The sequence below is a fragment of the Neomonachus schauinslandi genome, chromosome 3 (assembly GCF_002201575.2).
Source record: "Neomonachus schauinslandi chromosome 3, ASM220157v2, whole genome shotgun sequence".
NCBI lineage: Eukaryota > Metazoa > Chordata > Mammalia > Carnivora > Phocidae > Neomonachus > Neomonachus schauinslandi.
The window spans coordinates 92,054,081-92,079,880 of record NC_058405.1 but is presented as its reverse complement, the minus strand read 5'-3'; the positions used below and the strand labels follow the sequence as shown (position 1 = coordinate 92,079,880).

Here is a 25,800-nt window from a genome sequence, read left to right as displayed (position 1 = left end):
TAATAATTATATATTTTCTAATTCTAAAACTTTAAAAAGTACAGTAATTAAGCACATGATCGAGATGTTAATTGATTAAATTTGAAAATGATATACTTTTAGCACATAGAAATAAACCATATAGAGGAATCTCAAAAGCCCATCTTAATGCAGAACAAAACAATATAACTCCCAGGACCTAACCAAATTATCTCAGTCCATTTTTGAAGAGCCCTTTTCATACAGACACACATATATGTATACATACACATAAAATTGAGTATCTCCATATGTACATTTTATAGGTTCATCAATCCATAAAAACCTTTGTTCTGGTTTTCTGACCTTAAATGGAGATGCAAGTTCAGGACAGGTTGGCATTGTGCAGGTTTTGCTTTCCCATCCTGATCCACAAGAATTTCAAATGCTTGGACCTTTCTCTTCAGACATGTATTTTATGAGGCTTATGTGTTTGTATTCAGTTTTGAATCTCTTAACACTGCACTTAAAATTCAGGTCTGAAAGAGGTCTGAAAAGATAAGCTTAATGATAAATGAATAACTTACATTAGTTGCTTACAGTCAGCTTCAGAAATTATCTCACTGTTCCAAGACAACTCAATGAAATAGGAAAGACATGTAATCCCCATTTTGTAGACGAGAAAGCCACACTTAACAGGACTTGTCCCAATTTACATAACTAAAAGTCAGGTCTTCCCTACCTGAGCCAACCAGCAGAACTTGGTGTCTAAGACAAGGCTTTGTTAATTGATCAGTTGGTTGGTTGGTTGCTTGGCTGGCTGATATCTGCAATCCAGAGAAAATATTTTACAACTTGGAATCCATAGGTTTTAGTTTTGGCTAAATGTGGAAAGAATTTGGACAATGTGTTGGATGAAGCACAGAGCATTTCAACATGTATTGAAACAAATCTTGAGATCATCTCACCAGTTCCCTGTTTTTTGAGTACAGGGCCTTTGAGATGAAACCTGGATCCAGACCTCAGTCACTTGGTAAGGTCACCTGCTTCACAAGGAGAAAACACTATTAACTCATAGGTGTGTTTATTAGAGAAACAAATAGGAGTTTGTTTGTACTGCTTAGAATAAAGTTACCATTTTTAGGCAGGGGTGATTGAGACTACAGTCTGCCATTTCCTTCCTTTCTTTAAATGTTTCACAGAAAACTAGACTGTTTCAGTTTGTGATTTTCTGAGAAAAACAACCCTCAATTAATGTGAAAATACTTAACAGGTGTTTTAGTAAATTCACACCACAAATATTAATATACTCCCATTAATATGTAACAGGGAAGCTGTAGAAACGTCTGTTTCTACAAAATCATCACGAAGCATCTGAGTTGGGTGGTTAAGATTTTATTTTTTGGGCGCCTGGGTGGCTCAGTTGGTTAAGCGACTGCCTTCGGCTCAGGTCATGATCCTGGAGTCCCGGGATCGAGTCCCTGCTCGGCAGGGAGCCTGCTTCTCCCTCTGACCCTTCCCCCTCTCATGTGCTCTCTGTCTCTCTCATTCTCTCTGTCTCAAATAAATAAATAAAATCTTTAAAAAAAAAAAAAAAGATTTTATTTTTTATTTTCATACAAATTGCTAAAGACAGCAACGTCGAGCTGCTTTGACTGCAGAATAAGCTGCTTTCACTGCTGCTATTGAAGCATTCATGAGGAAATTTAAAGCTGACTGGACTGAAATAAATCAGCAAAGTTTTTGCCTACCTGGCTTCATTGACAGTTTTAACAAATCTTTTGTTGCTATGTTACAATATATTGCTCTCTTGACAACAAAGTGCACTTTAACATTTTCATTATTTGCTCTTCACTTAACATTTTTTAAAACGTCAAAGTTGAGGATAAGCAAGTTACTTGTATTGAAAAACCCCAATATGAGAGTTGGGCATTGGAACACTCTTAAAATTATATTCCCATCTCCCCTTCTCCTTTCTTAATGTCCAAAAGTTTATACAGGTAATCTGTCCACAAAATTTTTTGTGTGGGTAAATTTTGAACATTATGTTTCAAGCTCTGGTCCCATTCAATGCCCCCTCCCATCATTTTAGGCAAATTATTGGTTTTAAGTATATTAAAACCATTGAGTTAGAAATACGTTCTCAATTAAAGTAAAAATACATGTTATTAGAGCACAGATCTCTATTGATCTTGCATTCTCTCCATTTAAATATAAGTTGTTTTTGTTTTGTTTTTTTAAAGATTTTTATTTATTTGACAGAGAGAGAGGTAGCCAGAGAGGGAACACAAGCATGGGGAGTGGGAGAGGGAGAAGCAGGCTCCCGGGCGAGCAGGGAGCCCAATGTGGGGCTCGATCCCAGGACCCTGGGATCATGACCTGAACCGAAGGCAGACGCTTAACGACTGAGCCACCCAGGCGCCCCTATAAGTTGTTTTTATTAGAACTTAAAATACAGAGCAGTATTACCACTTACAACCAAATGGCATGATAGAAAATAGTCGTGTTGAGGATGTGCTCTGATAAGTTCTGTTGAAGCCTCAGATACTGTCAGGAGGGTTGCTTAGCTTTTGTATATTTTATATACTGGCTTCTGAGAAGCATTTTATTTGGAGAAGAGTTTACTGCTACGTAGTGTTTGGAAACCTCTGAGTTAAAATAACTTTGCTCCTGCCTTTTACAGTTGTTTTGTTTAAAGTGCCAACTATAGCATAATGTTCAGAGCACAAGCTCTGGATTCAGGCCGGGTTTAAGACTTGGTTCCACCACTTCCAGTTATGTGACCTTGGGTGAGTCATTTTATCTCTGTAAGCCTCAATTTCCTCACCTGTAAAAAAAAAAACAGGATGGTAATATTTACCTCATAGGGTTGCTGTGAACAGTAAATGAGATGTATAATTTCTCTGTTAAGCAGAGAAAAGGTGCTTAGTAGATGTTAACTATAATAATTATATAATTCAGGTTAATTTGGGGGGATATACTGGCAGCCTTTAAGAATATTATCAGCCATTTGGGCGCCTGGGTGGCTCAGTTGGTTAAGTGACTGCCTTCGGCTCAAGTCATGATCCTGGAGTCCCGGGATCGAGTCCCGCATCGGGCTCCCTGCTCAGCGGGGAGTCTGCTTCTCCCTCTGACCCCTCCTCCCTCTCATGTTCTCTGTCTCTCATTCTCTCTCGCGCGAATAAATAAAATCTTAAAAAAAAAGAAAAAAGAATATTATCAGCCATTTATCTGTCTTCATGTTTGAAGTATAGATTTCTGGTCGAATACAATGAGGAATTCTCCAAATTCTTAGCTTTATCCTTAGGCCCTAATCACAAGAGACTCTACAGATTTCATAATCCTGAAATATCAAATCCATTTCCCTGAGCCGTTTTGCCAGGACTGTCCCCGTCTAGTCTTTTCTAGTGAGTCACCACAGCTTTGTCCGCACTTCATCAATTCCTTTCACTTAGTCTTTAAAGATTTGCCTTCACTTTGCTCCTCTGAGCTACTACCAGTGAAAACTTAATGTCCTCACTCAGCTTAACCTAATTCCCATGCCAATCTTGATCAAGTCTAGCAACTTAGAGTTGACCCTTGAACAACATGGGGGTTAGGGACACCAACCCCTATATAGTTGAAAATTCACATACAACTTTTGACTCCCCAGAAACTTAACTGCTAATAACCTGTTGTTGACCAGAAGCCTTAGTGAGAATATACACAGTTGACTGACACATATTTTATATGTTACATGTAATATATACTATATTCTTACAATAAAGTAAGCTAGAGAAAAGAAAATGTTAAGAAAATCATAAGGAAGAGAAAATACATTTACAGTACTGTACTGTAAAAAATCCACATGTATGTGAATTGGCAGAGATCAAACCATGTTGTTCAAGGGTCATCTGTATTATGGATTCTGCAAATACCAGACTGCTCCAGGACAAGGAAGTAAAAGAACCAAAGGAGGTATGATGGGAGGAGATGACCGAGCCATGGGGATTCAGAGGGCACACTGTATTTGATGCTGTACTTGTGGCAGCAAGACTAATTATATAGGTCGCTGGGCTACTGTAGCTGCAGTATACCTAACCTGCTCTCCACCTCTGGCAGATGTCTCCAGTACTCACTTTGGGAGCTAAGGTCGGGGACTTGGAATTTGGTTGAAACCAGGCATTTCAGGTCTGGGACCTTGATTCTGAAATAGATTCCTACTGATACAGTAATACGACATTTTCAATTCTATTATCATATTTATCTTATCCCTGAGAGTTTATATGCACTTTTTAAATTTTCTTGAGCATTAACTAATAATCAGTCTGCAGTGGTGTTTACTTTGGAATACTGTGAATGTCACTATAAATTAGCCAACATGTCAAGAAGTCTGAATTTTGAATCAGAATTTTATCTACATTTTACCTAGTATAAGTAAAGTATAGTAGGGTTACTGCCCAATGAGAACTTGGATAGCATTAGTGACTGTAGTTGAATGAGACATGAGCTCCTGGTATGCATCTTAGAACATTAGAATCTTAAAATGAGCCATCAGTCCTGGCAAGTTTGTATTACCATGTAACAAGAAAATATGGGTTTTGTTTGTTTTCTAGTCTTAAATTATAATAAACTTTATTCTTCTGTGAGTGGTATGTATATACAGTTGAATCTTCAGCATTGTTTTTTTAATTCACAATTTTCAGGGTTTACTTTGCCTGTTTTTCTTTTTTATAAGTAACAAAATTATCCCTTTAGGTTTATACTTCTTTCTATATCCTCCTTGTAGCAGATCTTTTCTAGTTCCCATCTTTAAATTAAGCCAAAGGATTACCTTTACTTGGAAGATGTCAGCCAGAGCTCTGATGCCCACTTTTTTCCTTGGTTCCTATCTCCCTAGTCCTGTCTGAACTATCTGATAGATGCTGGCTTTCTCTTTAAATCATAGGTCCCTTCTCTCAGGGGAATTATTTCTAATGTGGCTGTGTTCCACTGTGCTGCCTGGTTGTTCTTCCAAAGTATATGATATCTGTTTATTCTTTTATAATTAGCAGGTGTGGGAGAGGTTGTTTTATTTTATTTTTGCCTAGAAATAGTATCTTTTTTTAGAACTGGTCTGTTTTATGAAATTATTTTAAATGTATTATAATTTCTAATTATAATGCATGGATTGCTTATGAAAGTCATCTTCCTAGATAATTGAGTAAGTAATAAATTAACTATACTCATAATCTCCACATTAGATATGAAGTAGGAAGTTATTTATTATCATAAATTGAGTTAATACACTTGGAATATGTCTTAAAATGTAATTGATAACCTTTGTTCAAAATGAGAATTTCAGTCTGTGCTGACATCCTTGATTACTTTGATAGACTGTATTAGATAGAGACACAAATAAATATATAGATATAGATGGAGTGTGGTTATTGGACATGGAGACATAGAAAGGAAGGACAGTTACTGGGATTACTGGGAGAGTACATAATTAGTTTATAAAAGCTCCCAGACCAACCTATCCCTCTACAACAATCTGACATCTGGAGAGCCTGACCATCACTCTCTGAGAAGTTATTCTAACAAGAAAGTTACATAAAACAATGAGAGAAGGCAGATAGCCCTTTTCCTGAAATCTGAAATTACAGTGTTCTTTCCTGTGTTCTGTCTTGACTAATCCTCTCAGTGCATGCTGCATTCTCCTCACCTTTTCTTTAGAACTTGGCTTAAATCCCATCCCAAGCCTGTGTGCTTGGCTCTCTTCCTTTCTGTGTTTTCCTGAAGACTTTGAATGTTTAAAGGGGAGGTTATACTCAAATACCTACTGGAATCTCACAAGTAACCCTGGGTGGGATTTATGCGGACTGGGATGCCCATGGCCCAATCTAAAGGCAGCAGCTCATTCTTGGCTTCAACCAACGGTAATGCAGTTTTATTTTTTCCAGAGCTTCCAGATTTTCCATTCTGGAAATCCAGATACATATGTAATTTTTTAAATGTAGCCAATTAACTCACATTTTATAAAGAAAAAATAATGGGCCAAATGTATGTTGGCCAAAATTGGCCCACAAGCCATGAATTTGCAGCCAGTGTTTCAGGACAATGATTTCTAATTAGCAATGCATAATAAAAATCACTTCTGGAGCTTTTTTTTTACTATATATGCCTAATCTTTAGTGCCAGTAATGTAGCTTGAACAGTTTTAGCGGAATGTCCCATAATGTCAGTCCTATCCCTCTCTTGTAACTGAGCATTGCCACTGTTATGCCCATAACAGATTTGGCTCACTTAAGATGTTGCTTTACAGATCAGGCTTGAGTTTGTCCCTGTTGTATATTTTAGAACTGTTATATATTAGGCTGTTGACTGGACCAAGAATAAGTTGCTCTAATTCCATTCCCTTCTGATCTCAACCTTATACTATGCCCTATAGATCTGTAGTTTTGAGGCTGTTTCCTGGGTGTGATAGCTATATGCAAAACTAGAAAAAAACTTTCTATTCACCTGGCCTACATGGTTATACTTAACCCTAAGCAAGGGATTGAGACCTATTGATTGGTAGATGTGGAGTCCAGTGACTTCTGGTTTTTGTAAAGTTGTGGAGGCTTTTGATAACTGCTTTTTAAAAATGTCACATCTGTGAGGCTGTGCCAGGGAATGTCCATCTTTGTGTCCTAATCCCTTCCGGCAGGCCATGTTTGAGGTCCATGTCTCTATTCTCATCTGTGGGAACATTTTTCTGGATTAGCAACACTTGAATGTATTGGATCTTAAAGGCTTGGGCTCTTGGCAGTTGAAACTAGTAGAATAAAAACTATTGTGTTTGGGGCGCCTGGGTGGCTCAGTTGGTTAAGCGACTGCCTTCGGCTCAGGTCATGATCCTGGGGTCCCAGGATTGAGTCTCACGTCGGGCTCCCTGCTCAGCAGGGAGTCTGCTTCTCCCTCTGACCCTCCCCTCTTCATGTGCTCTCTCACTCTCTCATTCTCTCTCTCAAAAACAAAAAAAAACTATTGTGTTTGGTACCTGGAATCCCTGACAATGAAGGTAGACCTCAAAGAAGGCTTTGCTGAAAAAGAGAGGTATGTTCTTTGATGCAGTCCTTACAGACTTCTCAGAATTTAGAGTATTTTGTTCCCTAAAGACTTCTATGTAGAAAGTTAGACTGAGTGGGCATTATGGTTTTCCTACTTATTTAATGATTAAGTTTTATGAAAATTCGGAATGACTGTATTTTCTCTTAAGAGGAACTTCCCTGGAGGACCATACAGTTAAACCATTTATTATTAATCCTGGCTGACTTCCTTGGCACTAATAAAATTTTTGGCTTCATTCCCTGTATCTACCAGGTATTTAGCAGTGAGCCTCTAAGTAAGCTTCACACCTTCTCTACCTAGGGAGAGCATATGTATCGAAGAACCACTCTGACTCTAATTTCTGAATCCATTTTCTTGTGATAAATGATGCTGTGGTAGCAAATTACCCCATTTTATAGAGACGTAATAACAACAAAGGTTATTTCTTTCTTACGTTATATGCACATCATGGATCATCTGTGGCTCTACTCCATGTCATGTCCATTCCAGGACCCAGACTCTTGTTTGGGGCATGGCTATTCTGATGGCCAAGGAAAAAGAGAAGCATAATGAATCATGAGCTGTTTCTTAAAGTGGCCTTTCAAAACTGACCACTTCTACTCACATTTCATTGGACAGAGAAACTCATATGGCCAAGCCTAATAATGTCAGCCGGAGAGGGTGGAGACTGATTTTTGAACAATAATACAATCTAATGCAGTTCCACTTCCTCAAGACCTTACAGCTTGTATCTTAGGTATCTATTGTCACTCAATGAAATCTGTGCCTGAATAGTACAGCCAGCAGCCATGCAACTTGACACAGCAGCTGTCAGCTCCCTTCTGAGACCTTAGGCATTGGGACAGTAATTCTTTTATTTTTCCAAAGACCTCCTGGCATCGCAGAGATAAATAATAACCTCAGAAATGGTCACTGCTGTTACCAAGAACTATTTCCCCTTGCCTTGCTTTCCTCACTTCCACAACCTCCATGGATGCATGCTTCCTAGGATGCAAGTTGAACCACTGGTTCCCCCTTCTGGCCTTTGTGAAAAACCCACAAGTAATGTTATTACATATACTGTGCTGGTTCTTAAAAAAGCTAGTGTTTTTTACTTTGAAGCTTCTCCTACCTAGCTCTTTTTATCAATTCTTGCTGTCACAAATTGAGGCTTATGCTCCCTAATGTTAATTGGATTTTGTTTCTTTAAATTACATACTCCAACAATGTCTTATCCATTTTTATCTCCTCAGTGAGCTCAGCACTCCTACTCAGATTCTAATCTTTGTTGCAGTATTGAGTTCATTACTTTTGTGAATTGTGTTTTATTTCCTTTTTTTTTTTTTTTTAAAGACTTTATTACTTATTTGTCAGAAAGAGAGAGAACACAAGCAGGGGGAAGTGGCAGGTAGAAGGAGAAGCAGGCTCCTCCCTGAGCAAGTAGCCCAATGTGGGACTCGATCCCAGGACCCCACGATCATGACCTGAGCTGAAGGCAGATGCTTAACCGACTGAGCCACCCAGGCATCCCTTGTGTTTTATTTCTTAGTAAATTGGGCCAATACAAGTTCTCTAGATTGTACCAGGTGTTTTATCTGTGGAATGGTTCAACTGTCAATTCTGATTTCTCTTTGCCTGCCTTTTTCCCTGGCTACCCATGTGACTCCATTGATAACCGTATTTTAAAAAAGTGTTTTAGAAAGGTGTGTATACTGTTATAGTAGATTAATGGATATCTTCATCGTGATACCCTTAAAGTGTATTTGATTATTATGTAGAATTGTTTACAGATTTGATAAAGTAGGGAATTCGATGTACTACTTAAACTTCAAAGTTAAGAAAGATTTCATTAAGCAGTAGCACTTGTAAATAAAGTATTTAAAACTTGTCTCCTACTAGACATTGTAAATATTTGAGTTGCTTGACCCTAGCTTTTATTTTATTTTGTTTTGTTTTTGACCCCAGCTTTTTTTTTTTTTTTTAAGATTTTATTTATTTACTTGACACACAGAGAGAGAGCATAAGCAGGAAAAGCAACAGGGGGAGGGGCAGAGGGAGAAGCAGGCTCCCCACTGAGCAAGGAGCCAGAGCCAGATGCAGATGCAGGGCTTGATCCCAGGACCCCGGACCACAACCCAAGCCAAAGGCAGACGCTTAACCAAATGAGCCACCCAGGTGCCCTGACCCTAGCTTTTAAAATAACAGTTTCAGAAGACAGCTTCCAAAATACTCTTTTTTTTTTTTTTTTTTTCCTTTTTCCTGTCCAGATCACAGGAGACCCCTGGAGATGGGCAGCCTCCAGCTTTACCACCCAAACAATCAAAGAAAAACAGTTGGAACCAAATTCATTATTCACATTCTCAACAAGATCTGGAAAACCATATTAACGAAACATTTGATGTTCCATCGTCCCCTGAAAAATCTACTGTAAGTAGCTTTCAGATATTCTCACATTTCTTTGAAATGTTTTAATTGGAAGTGAAGTTTTTTTATATTGTGATATGTTTTGTCTGTAAATTATATTATTGTACTTTCCCTTTTTCATCATATGTTCATGAATTTTGCCATGATATAACCCAGTTGTGGAATTTCCTTTTATCATTGCTCTAAAAGTTCATTCTTGACAAATTTATGTTGATTTTAGTCTTGCAAAACACACATTTTTAGAAAAATGCTAATAATGCATTGAATACCACTAACTTTGTTAATTCTCTGGATGTGAGACTATCATTTTCATCAATCTTTTGAAATTGAGTACAGGTCCCTGGAGTATATGATCAGTCTCTGTTTTATAAAATATATTTATGAATTATGTTGGTATTTTTCCTTTAGAGAACATGCTTTTATCACAACGAAATGGTAAATTTTTAGAAATCTCTGATTTTTGAGTTTTCATTGCTTTCTCAAGTAGATGTAAATAAACCAAAAGTGAGATTGTCAGTAAATTTTAGGGATACACTGTGTTCATGAAGAAGTATCAAGACAGACAAATATGGGCGTATTTCAGGAAACTTGAAGGGACATCAGGGTAAGGTGCAGGGAGTGAAGGGTCCACAGCAGGTATTGGCAATACTAAAAGTTTCTTGTGAGCATTGCTCTCATAGCCCTCTTATATGAAAAGCAAGAGGCAGCCACTCTCTTCTCCCACACTTATTATTCCACCACCACAAACACGTCAAAAAAAGATCAGAATCCTTACCAAAAATTAACAACAACTGTGATGTTACCTGTGTTGTGATTCTCATGTATCATTCATTGGTTCATTGAATAGTCATTAAGGTCTTTCTGTTACGGCGTACTTTGGAGGGTAGTGGGAATATAAAGACAAATAAGACATGGTCCCTGCTGTTAATCTACAATCTAATTTATTTGTCCATTCATGCAAAAATTAATTACTGAGTACCTGCTATGTGCCATGCATTATTATACGCGCTGGGGATATAGTGGAATAAAAAGGGGGAAAAAAACGCAAAAAACTCTACCTTCAAGGAACTTACATTCTGGGGGTAAGGGTGAGACAAACAGTAAACAAGGTAAATAATTTAAATATATAGCGTATTAGATTAAGAAGAAAAATAAAGCAGGAAGAGGCCAGAGAATTTCAAGAGTGCCACAACTTTAAATAGTGTAAGCTGGGGATGAAGTCACTGATGAGTCATAGAGATAACTAGTGGAACAGCAGGTGAGCTGAGGGAATAGACATACAAAGGAGTATGACTGATAACGTTCAGGGAACAGCAAGGGAGTCACTGTGGCCAGAGCAAAATAAGCTAATGAAGAGGAGGAGAGGGTCAAATCCTAACAACATTGAAAGATTTTGTTTTTTAACCCTGAGTGAGAGAGAAATCAGAAGGAGTAGGACATATCTGAGGAGAAAAGTAGCATGATGTCACTTAAGTTGTAACAGTATCGTTCTGGCTATTGTATTGAAAATAGACTGAAAGCAGGGTAGAAGTAAAGAAACTGGTTGTGAGGTAGTACAGTATTCCAGGGCTGTGCTGGTGATTTGGATCCGGATGGTAGCAGTGGAAGGAGAATGACATGGCTGTATTCTGGAGTTTGAGAACAGAGCTAACACAATATGCTGAGGGATTGGGTGTGTAGTATTGGGGAAAGAGAGGAATCAAAGATAACAGCAGTTTTTGGCCTGGACAACTAGGAGGATGAAGTTGCCATTTTCTGAGATGTGAAAGGCTACAGGTAGAGCAAGTATAGGTGGAATATCAGGAGCACAGTTTGGGACATGCCAAGTTTGAGATGGCTACTGGAAATCCATTTACAGATATGATTCTGGAGTTGAAGGGAGAGGTCCAAGCTAGAGTTGTAACATTGAGGTTTGGTGGCATGTAGACAATATGTAAAACCACAAGACAGGAAGACAACACCAAGGAAGTGTGGTGTGTGCAGGTAACTAAATAAGAGGTTCTAGGAAGTGAGCCTTTGGCCCTCCAAAATGTAAACATTAGGGAGATGAAGAAACCAGCAAAGGAGACTGAGAAGATGCAGACAATGAGGTAGGAAGAAAACTAGTCCACTGGCATTAACTGGCTGATGGGAAGAAAGTCACAGAGAGAATAACCAGCTTTGTCAAGTGTTACTGGTAAGTCAAGTAGGATGAGGGCTGACAGTTGAGCACTGGATTTAGCAATGTGAAACTCTTTGGTGACCTTAATTAGAGCAGTTCTGATAGAGCATTGGGGATAAAAACATGACTCTGGGAGGATGGGATCAGGGTAAGTAGAGACAGCAAATGTGGCCAACTCTAAAAAAGTTTAGCAGCAAGAAAAAGGAGACAGATGGGGAAGTAGATAGATGAGGAAGTGGAGTCCAGAGAAAGTTCTTTTTTTAAGGGGAGAAATAAGAGTTTTTCTCAGAAGGGTGGAGAAAATTGATAATGTGGAAGCGTAGAGAATTGCTAAAGCAAAATCCTTGAGTTTGGAAGAGGGCCTGGATCTAGAGCAAGGAGGAAGACAGTTTGAAGGTAATATAATTAGAAGTGATTATAGGGAGGAATATACAAATAACTAATGCAGCTGTAGGGTTATGGGAAGACTTCCCAAAGTGAACATCTCTGACCTGTGTCTTGAAGGATAAGCAAGAATTAGCCAGATACTTCCCCTGAAAGAGCATGCATAAAGCATGTTCAGTGAAAGAAGCCAGTAACAAATGACCATGTGAGATGTCTACAGTAGTCAAATGTATAGAGACAAAGTAGGTTAGTGGTTGAATAGGACTTAAGGAATGGGGGTGAGGAGATGGGAAATGACTGGTAATGGGTACAGGGTCTCTTTGGGACATGATGAAAATATTTTTAAATTAAATTATAGTGATGTTTCTACAACTCTATGACTATAGTAAAAATTATTGAATTATACACTTTGGATGAAGTGTATAGCATGTGAATTATATCCCAGTAAAGCTGTTTTTAAAAAGCAGAGGGAGGGGCGCCTGGGTGGCTCAGTTGGTTAAGCGACTGCCTTCGGCTCAGGTCATGATCCTGGAGTCCTGGGATCGAGTCCCGCATCGGGCTCCCTGCTCAGCAGGGAGTCTCCTTCTCCCTCTCCCACTCCCCCCTTTGTGCTCTTTCTCTCTCTCACTCTCTCTCTCAAATAAATAAATAAAATCTTTAAAAAAATAAATAAATAAAAAGCAGAGGGAGTGGGGCGCCTGGGTGGCTCAGTCGTTAAGTGTCTGCCTTCGGCTCAGGTCATGGTCCCAGCGTCCTGGGATCGAGCCCCACATCGGGCTGCCTGCTCCGCGGGAAGCCTGCTTCTCCCTCTCCCACTCCCCCTGCTTGTGTTCTCTCTCTTGCTGTGTCTCTCTCTGTCAAATAAATAAAATCTTCAAAAAAAAAAAAAAGAGGGAGGAATGTGAATTCATATAACACTTAGGAACACTTATTGTGTGCAGAGCTTTGAGCTGGGTTCCAGGGGTACTGCAATTAATAACTTAATTCATAATGCCTGTTCCTCCTTGCATTTAGCCTAGCATGCAGGGGCAAGAAGGCTATATCTAGTTGGTGTAACTGCAAGTTATTAGTCAAAATTTACTTTCCTGAATTAACATTTGAATTTAAATTATGATTTTGTATGCACTATAGATAATATCAACATACAAAAAGCATACATCAGGTATGTCTTTGAAGGAGAAATTATAAATGGGAAAAATTACACGTTATTTATTTTTGTCTTTTTAAGCCTAATGGTGGTATTCCACAAGATAATCTTGTTCTAATCAGAATGAAACCTGATGAAAATGGAAGGTTTGGATTCAATGTAAAGGTAATCTAGAATTTACATTTTACTCAGGTTTTAAATTAAGATGTATCTATTTTGGTAATATTTGACTGATATCTGACTTGCTCTGTTGTTCAGGGAGGATATGATCAGAAGATGCCTGTGATTGTGTCCCGAGTAGCACCAGGAACACCTGTGAGTTATCTAAATCTTGCAAGTAAATCCTGTTTTCAAGAAAATGTACTCATTTTATTTTTATTAGTTTAAATAAAGGAATGAATTAATCATTTCTTTTAATTTGTAAGTATCAAATATTGGCTAAATCTCTTAAATTGCTGGGAAGTTAGTTTTTATTTCCAGTCTATAAGAGTTTTTTTTAATCCTTGTTTTTGTAAAGAAGCTGTATATAACTTTCAATGTCTCTAAAGTGTTAAAAAGATTCTATCAGAATAACTCCTTTAAACAGCAGAATGTAGACAGTATAGTATTTGTTTTTCTTTTTTGTTTGCTTTATCTTTTCATTTAGAATTGTTTACCTAGAGTCTGTTTGCCTACTTTGTGTTTAAAAAATTTACTTTAAATAGAAATGATACCAGTGTTTTCCTACTGGGACAGTTTTTAAACTTTTTATTGAAACATATTAAATAAAAGTATTATAATATATTACACATTTTAAACAAAAGTAGAGAAAACACTCTATGTACCCATTATAATGAACCCTCCTCTACCCTTCATTCACCTTCAGCACTCATGAACTTTCTGCTCATCATAAGGGTAATTCTTAATTGTGGATGTGTTATCTTTATTGCTCTTATATGTAGCAAATATTGCTTTCAAATTCCCATCTGTGTTGTTGCCTACTTTACCTAAATGGTCTTCAAGGACTTTTCAATCAGCACCCTTTATCATTTACCTGTCTCTCTGTCCTAGGACAGGTATAAACCAGCAGCCTGAGAGAAAAAGGCCAGTTATGCTTTTTTTGGTGCTTTGCAGCAACCTTGAAGTTAGTTTGAAGATCATAGTCAAGACTGATCAGGGATATCATGATACATAGTTTTGGTTCTAGTTGTTAAGGACTTTGTTGGTTGCAAATAACAGGGTACTCTGAAATACCTCTGGCTTAAGCATAAATACAAAATCATACACATAATCATATAGCTATAGAGGTTTCTCAGAAAATCCAAGGATAAGAATGCAATTAGACCTCTAGAAAAAAAACTTTAAAAATGAAAACTTTAAGGGCGCCTGGGTGGCTCAGTTGGTTAAGCGACTGCCTTCGGCTCAGGTCATGATCCTGGAGTACCGGGATCGAGTCCCGTATCGGGCTCCCTGCTCGGCAGGGAGTCTGCTTCTCCCTCTGACCCTCCTCCCTCTCATGCTCTCTGTCTCTCATTCTCTCTCTCTCTCAAATAAATAAATAAAATCTTTAAAAAAAAAAAAAATGAAAACTTTAAAAATGAATATCCTTAAAAAAAAAGGACTCTCTAGTTTTCATCTCTGTTTCTTTTTATGTTACATTTTTCTCTCTCACTGTAAGCCAATTTGTGTAGGGAATCAGCCTTATCTTTCTAACTCCTCTAAATAAAGTGCAATCTAAATAAAAAGAGTGTACTTAGTAACAGCTTCAAGTTAGTCCTGTACCATCACCACCACACACTCTACTTTCAAATATGATTGTGACCCCTGCATATCTACTAAAGAAAAATTGTATAGCTACCACTGTTCTTCTCAGTTGATATGATGGGCTAGTGGTAACTTTCATATTCATATATTACCAGCTCAGCCACCCAGAGGGATTAAACCTCAATCCAGTTTACAAACACCTGGGAAGTAAGTCCTTCATAGATCTAGCTTGTATCAGATGTCTGCTTTTCAACAAAATCATTTTTGGGCGAGGGGGGACAGGACAGGGATATGATGGATAAAATGCATCCTGAACCTATCCTGCATGTGAAGGATGAGGACAAAGATCAGGGAAATAGTCAAATTACTTATTAGTACATAAGTATGGGAAATATGTGTTTGGGACAGACTGCAGATGAGAAGATGAAAGATTGCTAAATTCTCACCTGTAGAGAATGTCTGAAATAGAAAGCTAAAAGGGTATCTGGGTGGCTGAGATAGTTAAGCATCTGCCTTCAGCTTGGGTCATGATCTCCAGGTCCTGGGATTGATCCCCGAGGCTGGGGTCCCAGCTGAGCGGGGAGTCGTCTTCTCCCTCTCCCCCTGCTTGTGCTCTCTCTGTCTCTCTGTCTCTCTCTCTCAAATGAATAAGTAAAATCTTAAAAATAATAAGAATAAAATAAAATAGAAAACTAAAGAAAAACAAAATGAGGATGTTATTTAGAGATACTGAAGTAGATACAAAAGATGTAGGTAAAATGTTGAAGTTGCCTGGGGTGGGGGAATGGTAGAGAGGAACACAAGAAATTGTTTCTTGTCTTAGTAATCTTACAGACCTAGTCAATTCTTTGACCTGTGTGATATATAACTTTACTAAAAACAAATTTAAAGTATAATTTTTAAAAATCAAATACATATCTTTTTATCCATTGATTCCACTTTTAGCAGTTGCCTCTAATGAAGCAGTTGGACTAGGGAACAAAGGATACACAAGGATCTTCATTGTAATATTGTTTATAATAAAGATGGGGGTGACAAAAAATGTACATCATTAGAGTTGGTGAAATAAATTATATGCTGCTTTGCAGCTGTTGAAATGATGAATGATGTAGCTCCATATAAGTATGGAAATAAGATGGTGTTACAGAAAATGCAACAAGAGGAAATCAGAGGGAGACAAACCATAAGAGACTCTTAATCATATGAAACAAATTGAGGGTTGCTGGAGGGAAGGGGGGTGGTGGGATGAGGTAACTGATTGATGGACATTAAGGAGGGCATGTGATGTAATGAACATTGGGTATTATATAAGACTGATGAATCACTGACTTCTACCCCTGAAACTAATACATTATGTATTAATTGAATTTACATTTAAAATAAATAATAAAAAGAAGATGCATATTATTGCTCTACATGTATGTTTGATCCTGTTTTTAAATTTTTTTAATTTTGGGGGCACCTGGGTGGCTCAGTCGTTAAGCATCTGCCTTCAGCTCAGGTCATGGTCCCAGGGTCCTGGGATCGAGCCCTGCATCGGGCTCCCTCCTCGGCAGGAGGCCTGCTTCTCCTTCTCGCACTTCCCTGCTTGTGTTCCCTCTTGCTGTGTCTCTCTCCGTCAAATAAATAAATAAAATCTTTAATTTTTTTTAGAAGGGGGAGAGAGAGAGATGGGGAAGGGCAGAGGGAGCGAATCTTAAGCAGGCTCAACACCCAATGCAGAGCCTGATACGGGGCTAATCTCACAACCCTGAGATCATGACCTGAGCCAAAATCAAGAGTTGGGCGTTTGATCAACTGAGCCACTCAGACACCCCGATCCAGTTTTTTAAAATGTGAGTTAGGGCATTAAAAAGTCCGGAAACATGCTCAAATGTTAGTAGCATTTCATCTGGGTAGTAGAATTATTGGTGTTTATCACTTTCTTCTATATTCCTCTTTTTAATTGTCTGAATCATGACAATGAGAATGTACTGCTCTTGTAATTAGAAAAAATAATGAATCTTTTTTTATGTATGTGCCAGTTGCAATAGTCAGTGAATGACACAAAAGAAATACTAATTTTTCTGAGCAGTGACTGTGTATCATTTTCAGTTAAGTCAGAGATGTTCAGGGAACTTTGTATAGACAGGTTCATTTCCAAACAGAATGCTGTGACTCTAAATTTCCTTTTTAGGCTCTACAAATTATTGGTAATTTTTCCTTTCTGTCATGTAGAACTATTTCCCATAAATATTGGCTAATGGGTGCCTCACTGGCTCAATTGGTAGAGCATGTGACTCTTGATCTCGGAGTCATGAGTTCAAGCCCCACATTGGGTGGAGAGCCTACCTAAAAAAGGGGAGAGGCTAGAAAACAGACCCATATTTAAAAGATAAGAGAAGACACAAAAGTTTCCAAAAGGCAGAGAATGAAAGACAAGAAAGGCGGATGAAAAAAAAAAAAGAAAGAACAGTGAAGCAGAATAACAGTTAAGGGAGGAAGAATGAGGCTTCTAGAAGGAAAAAATAAAAATTCTTTAAAAAGAAAAGTATAGGGGCGCCTGGGTGGCTCAGTTGGTTAAGCGACTGCCTTCAGCTCAGGTCATGATCCCAGGGTCCTGGGATCGAGTCCCGCATCGGGCTCCCTGCTCTGCGGGGAGCCTGCTTCTCCCTCTCCCGCTCCCCCTGCTTGTGTTCCCTCTCTCGCTGTGTCTCTCTCTGTCAAATAAATAAATAAAATCTTTAAAAAAATAAATAAATAAATAAAAAAATAAAAAAAAATAAAAAGAAAAGTATATTGGGCGCCTGGATGGCTCAGTTGGTTAAGTGACTGCCTTCGGCTCAGGTCATGATCCTGGAGTCCCGGGATTGAGTCCCGCATCGGGCTCCCTGCTCAGCAGGGAGTCTCCTTCTCCCTCTGACCCTCACCCCTCTCATGCTCTCTCTCTCATTCTCTCTCTCAAATAAATAAATAAAATCTTTATATAAAAAAAAAGATTGTATTTAAAAATTAAAAAATTAAAAAATAAAATAAAATAAAAAATAAAAGAAAAGTATATTGGTTGGGGGCTCCTGGGTGGCTCAGTTGGTTAAACATCTAGCGCTTGGTTTCAGCTCAGGTCATGATCTCCTGGGTCATGGGATGGAGCCCCGTATCAGGCTCTGTGACAGCAGGGAGTCTGCTTGAGATTCTCTCCCTCTGCTCCTCTCCCCACTTGCATGCTTTCTCTCTCTCTCTCAAATAAATAAATAAAATTTTTTTTTAAATATTGGCTGAATTTAGAACAAATTAGAACAATAGAAATTTATCATTTTTACATTATCTCATTAATTTAGAGACCATCACAGTGTTCCAGTTGGAAACCTCATTTTAGGTGATTGGGGGAAAAGAACAGGATTTCAAATATTTTAATGTTATCTTTTATATTGGACACCTTTTGAAATGGATAAAATAATTCCCAATTCTTCAATTTCCAGTTGAATTCATTTTTTTCTTTCTATATGATTATCTGTGAACAAGTAGCTGTTGCTGCAACAAAATCCGTTTAAATAAACAGCTTATCTAGACTTTCCAGGTCGAATGCAAATAGAAATCTGTGAGCATACCTGACGAAAGGCAGGTTAAGTATGAGCGTTCCCATCAGTGATAAAGTTTAAAAAAAAAAATTATCTGCATGTTTTAGCGTATTGGTTAATATAGTGCCCCATTAGCCTCAGTGTCTGAACTGGAAGTATCAGTGGATGTATACAAGGTACAATAAGAGAATGCATAGCTGTTCTCTCCCTATCATATGGATTGCCTCCTCTTTTCTGCCAACTGTACTATCCACAAAGTAAGGTGAGAGGGTAACTCTTTGTTCTAGCCATTACATCCCTCCCAGTACCATTGATATCTCCCAGTTCACTACTCTTTGGGTACTACAAAGGCACTTCAAAAACTTGGGACTAAATTGGTACACAAAATATCATACTACTAGTGCGCAGAGGGAGTATATGAACGTCATCTGCTCCACTACAAGAAGCAGAGAAAGAAACAACTAGAGAGAATGGTCATAACCTCTAAACATGAATTTTCCAGATTTTAATGCTGTGCATTGAATCATCTCATTTTTGTCTTTGCAACTCTGTGAAATAATTTGTGCAGATATCTGCTCCATTTTCAAAGTTTCAGGTGTTTAAAATCATACGCTTCATAAGCAGCAAAGGAAGAACTTGGCTCCTAGCCCAGTGCTCTTTCCACTAGTGACAGTATCTTGTTGGATTTTATTGACTTTGTGTTCATTATGAATTTGAGTAGTTGTGCTTTCATTTCTTCAAGCTGCCTTTGTTGTATGGTCTGACCCAGTCATTTCCTTCTCTGTCCAACCTAATCATCCTTCAGACTTGACTCCTGTATGTTCTTACTGCTGTGTTCCTGGAGCATGCAATCCGTATTTCCGCTTACCTCCTTTAGCTTAATTAAGCCTTTGTTTTCTCAATAAAATACAGGCAGTCCTCACTCTGCACAGTAGTGCAGGACAGTAAAAATGACTGTGCAGGCTGAAACTGCAAAGCCGTCTTGATAATCAGTGGGGAAAGATATGGTGGTTTCTATGACTTTTACATTTTTTATCAAATAATTGAAATCTCTCTTAGTTTCTCTTAAAAATGCATAGGGAGGTGAAAAAGTAAAACTAATACTGGTTTAGTATCCTATAATTCAAACCACTAGAAACACTGAGAAAGTGTTCTGTGTCCTTGTGGAAACTTATCACAAGTACTTTGAACAGTGGCTTGTTGCCCTTTTTGTTGTATAACTTAAAATACAGAGGGAGCATTTTTCTTGCATTGGCAAATTGTCCTAATCATTTCTAAACTTGAATTCACTTCCAGCATTTTATCGGTGCATTTTCAATGTTGTGAAATGTGACCTTCAGTGAGAACTTTTTTGCCATCGTCACTTCCTCTAGGATACCTTCATCCCTCTCATCAGAGCCACTTTCACCATTTATGTTAATCAGTCCACCTTCACTGAATTCCTCTCACTGTATCTCTGGGGGCTCTCTGACAGTAGTAGTGTCAGTATTTCCATTGTCAGCGGTTTATGTTCGACTTGAGTTTTCCTTCCGTCACTATCACTCTTTTGTTTCTTTGTTGCGTTTTTAACTTGTCTGGCCAGTTGCCTCTTTAGATTTACGTGGGTTTATCACTGGGAGACAAGGACGTGACACAGGTACCTGCTTTGCTGTCTCTGTGTGAACTGAGTAACAGATGCACAACAACAGATCACCCGCAGACTTTGAAAGAAGTGATGTGATTGCTCACTGATCGTGATGTGTGTCTGTTATTTATGGAGTGATTTGTGGACTCACGAGCTAGTAGCAAACTCGTACTTGATGCAGTTATTCACAATTGATGTATTGTGGGGACTGTAATTTGAACCTTGTTGGGAGACCGGTGTTATTTAACTGAACTGTGGTAACTGAAATTTGTACATATCTGGACAGTGCAGAGTGAGGGCTGCCACTGTCTACGCACCTTGAGGTCATTAGACTTTTCTCTATATCTAGGCACATACTAGGGCACCAGGGGAAAAGTTGTTGAAAGAAAAAGGGAAAAAGTAGCTTCATGGGAAAGCTAGATTTCTGCTTTTTACGAACAGGTGAATAAATGGATGGATGCTTTTCTTTATGTACTTTTCATTCTCTTGCTGTAGAATCTATAAAAATAAATTCCTGTGCTTTACTTTCAGAAAGCCATGTGCACATCTGAAACCTTATTTATGTTACATTACAGGCTGACCTCTGTGTCCCTCGATTGAATGAAGGGGACCAAGTTGTACTGATCAATGGTCGGGACATTGCAGAACATACCCATGATCAAGTTGTCCTGTTTATTAAAGCTAGCTGTGAGAGACATTCTGGGGAACTCGTACTCCTGGTTCGACCTAATGGTAAGTACTCTATGCAGCACTGGATATTTTTATAATCCGTTAGCGTTTGTTACTAGACACAGCAACCAGAGTGGGCTTTTTAAAACATAAATCATGTCGTGCAGTTTCCTGCTCAAAGCAGAGTGGCTTCCATTCACACTTGGATTAAAATTCAGTTCTTGGCCCCTTGCCTACCACACAGCCTTGCTCACTCTGTTCTGTGCTGGCTTTTTTTGTTTTTGTTCCTTCTCCCTAAATCTCCTTGATTTTGATATGACTTATACCCTCACTTCATTCAGGTCTCTGCTCAAATGTCATCCCCAGAAAGTCCTTCTCTTCTGACTACCATAGCTAAAATGGCCGCCCACTTCCCTCGTTGCTCTGGGAGTGGTAGGTATGCAGTAAATACTTTTTAAATAGATGAGTATGTTTTGAGCCATTTTTAGAAAACTCTGTAACAAGCTATAGTTAAAGCATTTTTAAAAATCCTGTCTTTGTGGGGCGCCTGGGTGGCTCAGTCATTAAGTGTCTGCCTTCCGCTCAGGTCATGATCCCAGGGTCCTGGGATTGAGCCCCGCATCGGGCTCCCTGCTCTGTGGGAGGCCTGCTTCTGCCTCTCCCACTCCCCCTGCTTGTGTTCCCTCTCTCGCTGTGTCTCTCTCTGTCAAATAAATAAATAAAATCTTTAAAAAAAAAATTTAAAAAAATAAAAATCCTGTCTTTGTTGGCAGTAGACAGTGCCAATAGCCTAATCATGTCATCTCCTTATCTGGATAGCTGACTTGTTAATTCAGGGCCAGAGTTCCAGGTTTGGAGAAGCCTTAATACCATACACTCTAGCTCCTTTGCTGATTGCTTGAGTTTCCTCTACAACAGCCTCAAGATCATCCTGGCAATGTGCAGCACTCAATGGCTCCTGAAGCAGCTCATTTTCCCTTTGGGTAGCTTGAACATTTAATTGAACTAAAAATTCATCTTCTTTCAATCTCTTTGTTCCTAATTCTGTCCCTTTGTGCTATGCAGAATAAGTAAATCCCCCTTCCTTCAGTTTTTTGACAATAGCTGATTTTACCAGAAACCTTCCCCCTTTCTCCAGTTTAACAGTACCAGTCCTTCAGTGTTCATATGGCATTGCTTCAAGTTTCCGTTAACACTTTATCAATCTCCTCTGAGAAAAGTTCTCATATGCCTATATCCCAGCATTAGACACATCTAGTTTTGTTCTGAACAGTTTGCCATTAATCATAGTTTTAGCCACAAGAGTAATTAATGGTTAATGCCTCGCTACCAGTTGTTGAATATATACCATAAGGAAGTAAAATGTAATTAGAATCGACCCATTCCCCACCCCCCACACCCAACCCTGCAAAGTTTTCCAAGAGAGTTCCTTTAAAAAAGAAAAATACAGGGATGCCTGGGTGGCTCAGTTGGTTAAGCGACTGCCTTCGGCTCAGGTCATGATCCTGGAGTCCCAGGATCGAGTCCCACATCGGGCTCCCTGCTTGGCAGGGAGTCTGCTTCTCCCTCTGACCCTCCTCCCTCTCATGCTCTCTGTCTCTCATTCTCTCTCTCGCAAATAAATAAATAAAATCTTAAAAAAAAAAAAAATTTATAAAAAAAAAAAAAGAAAAATACAGAACTCTCATTTTGTCTCTTAGGTACAAACAGGCATTTTCATTTTATCTTCTCTACTTCGTGTTTTTCTGCATTCGTGGCCTAGAATTGGCTTTCTGAGAAAATTCAGAGGACTTCAACAGAATGTTCTATTTTGACTTTTCAAGGAACTCATTCATTTGGACCTGATACTTAGGTGATTCATTATTAGGCATTTTCTGTCACATAATGCAACTTAAATTTTATACTAAGAATAATATTCTCTCAATTTTGCTTGTTCTGTTTTCTCTTGATAACAGATCCTAAGGAACTTAATAGTAAGTTCTTCACCTGGGCTGTTTTGTATATTCTCGTTTAATCTTTACAGGCATCCAATGAGATAGATGAATTATCCCCATTTTATAGTTGAAGGCACTTTAGCACCAAGACATTCAGTTATCTGCTCATAAATTCATGACTTGTACAGAGCCAGAATATGAACAAAACTCCATATAATGGAAAAGGCCTGTCTTTTTGCAATTCCAAATCACTTTATTTATACTTTAAATTAGGAGGGGAAACCACCTAGGGCTTATTTCTTTGCAAAAGATCTTTCTGTTGTTTTGTTGTCAAAATCGGGACTGTGGGGGTGTGCCTGGGTGGCTCAGTCGGTTAAGCGTCTAACTCTTGATTTCAGCTCAGGTCATGATCTCAGGGCTGTGTGGAGTTCCATGCTGGGGGTAGAACCTTCTTAAGATTCTCTCACACGTGCTCTCTCTGTCCCTCCCCCGCTTGCATGTTGCGTGCTTTCTCTAAATAAGAAAATATCTGGACTGGGACCTGTATTTACTTTTAGTATGAGTCTGTTGTGTCCCTTTTTATTTAAAGCAACACTTAAGGGCGCCTGGGTGGCTCAGTTGGTTAAGCGACTGCCTTCGGCTCAGGTCATGATCCTGGAGTCCCAGGATCGAGTCCTGCATCGGGCTCCCTGCTCTGCAGGGAGTCTGCTCCTCCCTCTAACCCTCCCTCCTCTCATGTGCTCTCTCTCTCATTCTCTCTCAAATAAATAAATAAAAATCTTTAAAAAAATAAAATAAAAAATAAAGCGACACTTAATCAACCTTTAAAACTGTATTTACAAAAAGTATCAAAAAAACAAACAGCTTGTTTTTCTGGGTTTTTTCCTTTAAATCTCCTTCTTAGACAAAATGCATTCACACATTTTTTTTTCTTTTCATTCTTCTTTTCAGAAGTTTATTCCTCTCAGAAGTGCACACATCTGAACAGGAACCAGACCTCTTAAGCATGGGCAAAAGAGGCCCCTAGCTTGGCTCTACTCTGGCTCTCTCTCAGCTTTTTCCCTTACCTGTGGGGATCAGGATTTTGTGGGACCAAGAGGACATGCCACACTATCACCTGTGACCACTCCTTCTTCTCTAGACCACCTCATTTCAACCCTCAGTTCTCTGTCCAAGTAGCTCTGATCCCACTTCCTGGGCCTGTGTGGCTATTTTCCCTAGATCCAGTCTCCCATGGGTGGATCACGCGGTATACATACCCCTAGGCCAACAGGGTAGCTAAGAGGCAGCAGTTTGCAGAGGAGTGGAGAACAAACTTACATATGGGCTGGTATGTTCGCACGTATGTTCATAGGCTCCCATGTTAAAGAATGGAGTTTAGTGTGGGAAAAGAAGTAAGGCCAGAGTCTGGGGTCTGGGTCTCTTCATACTACTGTGACCATGGGTTCTGGCCTCCCAGGTTTTGTAGATGTGTCGAGGAAAGAGGATAGAACAGGTTTTGTTTAGCACTCTACTCAAGTTATTTGTGTTTTTTCATATCTGGATGTATGGTATATAGGTCCCTGTTTCTACTTTTGTTCTAGGTCCGACAGTTTAAGGGCAGGTCTGAGCTGCTGCTTGGCAGCTCCTCTTTTTCTAATTGTCTCTTCAAGTTACAGACATTTTCAGCAATATGGCCAAGAACGCTTCTTTTCCCTAAAGGTACAGCAAAGTTCAACTTCACAGCCACTTTGTCCCTTACACAGTGACACCTGACTCAGATCTGATGAATTCTTTTTCCTGACACAATTAAAGAACACATCTGGTAAATTCTTTTTGCCAATTGATTAAGATTTCCGTGTGGCTTTTTTGTTTTTTTTAGCTGTATATGATGTAGTGGAAGAAAAGCTAGAAAATGAGCCAGACTTCCAGTACATTCCGGAGAAAGCCCCACTAGATAGCGTCCATCAGGATGACCATTCGCTGCGGGAGTCAATGATCCAGCTAGCCGAGGGACTTATCACTGGAACAGTCCTGACACAATTTGATGTAAGTAATACTGCATGGAAAGGATGTTGGGCCATATTTTCTAATTAATTTCATGGTTTCTTAACTGCCTAATTTATCATTTATAATTTATAAACTGAAATGGTATTCTGTGAAATATTTGACATAAAAAAAGTGTTCTAAAATACATAGTTTTAAACATTGCTCCCAAAATACTAGCTGTAGTTACATAAATAGGTATCTTTTTAAAAGAGAGGAATAAGGAGATTTTATGCATATGTCATCAAACTAAATTTTTTTCTGTAATTCAATAGCTATTTTTATGAAAGGTGGCAGATGAAGATAGGGTACGGTAGAGCTAAAAATCCTGAGTTAAAGGAAAATAACTTTTGTTCCTTGTCATATTTTATCCTTCTCTAATTTTTGTCTGTCTAGTTGGTCATCATTAATAGTTGTTGCTCTAAAGTATGTGCTATTGATAAGTGACTATAAAACATTTGTGACTGTAAATCATTTAGGGCATGTCAGTTTTTCCGTTTCGGGCGCATGGGTGGCTCAGTTGCTTAAGCATCCACGTTCGGCTCAGGTCATGATCCCAGGGTCTGAGATTGAGCCCCAAGTCCGGCTCTGCTCGTTGGGGAGCCTGCTTCTCCCTCTTCTCTGCCTGCCGCTCCCCCTGCTTGTGCTCTCTCTCTCTCTAATAAATAAATAAATAAAATGTTTAAAAAGAAAAAAAAAGTTGTTCTTGGTTCATATACTGTTTAAACCTCTCAAATTAAATGAGAGCTAAATGTTCTCTGCAGATTTGCTGTTCATAACTTCAGTTACTTTTCTGTAAGCAAAATTATTTTCAATGTTTTATCATTTAAAAAAATACAATATATAATTCATGTCAGAAATTGTGCAGAATTCAGCTTTGCGAATTTGTTTCAATATCCTGCTAGCCTAAGGTACATCACTGTATGGATGAGGTACCCTAAGGAAAAAACCTGTTTGTTGTTAGCATAGAAATAATCCTGCAGGGGCGCCTGGGTGGCTCAGTCGTTAAGCGTTAAGTGTCTGCCTTGGTAGGCTCAGGTCATGATCCCAGAGTCCTGGCATGGAGCCCCGCATCGGGCTCCCTGCTGTGTGGGAAGCCTGCTTCTCCCTCCCCCCACTCCCTC

The 25,800-nt window shown here is 38.8% G+C and overlaps 1 protein-coding gene across 1 annotated transcript in view; it reads left to right on the top strand.

The window, feature by feature from the left end:
• PTPN4 (protein tyrosine phosphatase non-receptor type 4) overlaps window positions 1-25,800 on the top strand; it is a 221,241-nt gene that overhangs the window by 178,719 nt on the left and 16,722 nt on the right. Inside the window, exons 16-20 of the mRNA XM_044913261.1 lie at window positions 9,276-9,435; window positions 13,206-13,289; window positions 13,383-13,439; window positions 20,624-20,780; window positions 24,513-24,679. Of these exons, the coding sequence (XP_044769196.1) occupies window positions 9,276-9,435; window positions 13,206-13,289; window positions 13,383-13,439; window positions 20,624-20,780; window positions 24,513-24,679 (625 nt within the window). The remainder of the gene's footprint in view (window positions 1-9,275; window positions 9,436-13,205; window positions 13,290-13,382; window positions 13,440-20,623; window positions 20,781-24,512; window positions 24,680-25,800) is intronic.